The following is a 1,460-nucleotide window of genomic DNA, read 5'->3' as shown; positions in this document are numbered from 1 at the left end:
TGGACAGAATTTGAAATCTGAGACTTTGTTTCATATTAAAAGTACCAACGCACAATGCTTATTGCGATTTATTGGAGGGGAGGTGCGCTTCAATGTTCAATTCATTAACTGAAAACAGGCTAGAATAATCGATTCTTGGGATTTAAGAATCGTTTCGTAAAAATGAGAATCGATTAAAATCGAGATATCGATATTTTTTACCCAGCCCTACTTTTTTTGCTTCAAATCAAAGTTTGTAATGTTGTGATTCACATTGTAGCTGGTTGATTTGGTTCACGGCTTTTAGCTCTTTCACAAAGACTTTTTTAAAATCCCTATGAAAAAATGAACAGCATTTTTTCTGGAACCAAGGCTGATGTAAAAGTGGGCAGGCACTAGCTGTTGCCCTCTATAGTAAACTAAGCTACACCTAAACTTCAATACTGATATTCCACAATCTCTTTCATAGAATCTATTAGGTTCATTTTAGACAACAACACAACCCAAAGTTAAGGGGTACTGGCAAAACCTGAGTAGCATAAACCAGGTTATCCTACCTGACTAGTGGAAGGGGGTTTCCAGTCACTCTGCATTCAAGGCGGATAGGGCTTCCTTCTGCCACCTCCTGGCTCTTCAGTTTCTGGGTGAAGCGTGGAGGACTCTTGGGTCCATCTAGACTAACCCCTCGGCCCTGATGCTCATCTGACCCAACATCAGCCCGAACCTGGTGCATACCTTCCTGCTGGGGCTCAGAGGAAGATGAAGATGATGAAGGTGGCTGAGCCTGCTGCATGGCCAGCCGCTGGCTCCTTGGAGACAAGTAGCCACTGTCAGGTGAAGAGGAGTCTTCATCACCTTGCTGGTCCACACGTGTGGAGCCTTTAAAGATGGAAGAGAGCTCTTCAATGAAGGTAGCAGCTCGGCTGCAGAACTCAGTAGCTGAAGCAGCTCGTTCGTTGAGCTCCAGGCCTCCGTGGACCAGCCGGGGACGGTCCTGCTTATATACTGGTGTGATGGATTTTTGACAGACAAACTTTTCCGGTGATTCAGGAGCAGTGCAGAGCTGGTTAGGCCTGCTGAGCAGCATGCTCTGATTGGATGTGACTTTACCTGATGTGGTGTCAGTTGACTGAGATGCTGAATCTGGGAGAATGGGGTCTTTGGTTTCTGAGTAAAGGGGCAGGTGCTCTGTGGGAACGGGGGGTTCATCTTGGTCATTTGGGTCACCTGCGTCACTCATGGCTTCTCGAGCCAGGTCCAGACTGAGGCTGATCTCATCCTGGCTCAGGAAAGCAGAAAGTTCTGGAAAGTCCCCGTCCCCACTCTCTAGCTCAGCCATTGAGTCCAAGTAAACCTCGCCATCAAGAGGTGGCAACGAAAGCATGCCCCCATCCCCCTCCAAGGACACGCCCCCTGGAGGACACGCCTCTTTCATCAGCAGAGAGAGGGGGAGTGTGTCATTCCATCTCCCGTCCTGCATC

The 1,460-nt window shown here is 48.0% G+C and overlaps 1 protein-coding gene across 1 annotated transcript in view; it reads right to left on the bottom strand.

Annotated features, from left to right (window-relative positions):
* The window catches only part of palld (palladin, cytoskeletal associated protein), a 92,487-nt gene extending 91,027 nt beyond the window's left edge, over positions 1–1,460 (bottom strand). Inside the window, exon 1 of the mRNA XM_016571988.1 lies at positions 537–1,460. Within this exon, the coding sequence (XP_016427474.1) occupies positions 537–1,459 (923 nt within the window). The 5' untranslated portion in view covers position 1,460. The remainder of the gene's footprint in view (positions 1–536) is intronic.

Source organism: Sinocyclocheilus rhinocerous, unplaced genomic scaffold, assembly GCF_001515625.1.
Source record: "Sinocyclocheilus rhinocerous isolate Xijiao unplaced genomic scaffold, SAMN03320098_v1.1 scaffold562, whole genome shotgun sequence".
NCBI classification, from domain to species: Eukaryota; Metazoa; Chordata; class Actinopteri; order Cypriniformes; family Cyprinidae; genus Sinocyclocheilus; species Sinocyclocheilus rhinocerous.
This window is presented reverse-complemented; position numbering and strand designations above follow the sequence as displayed.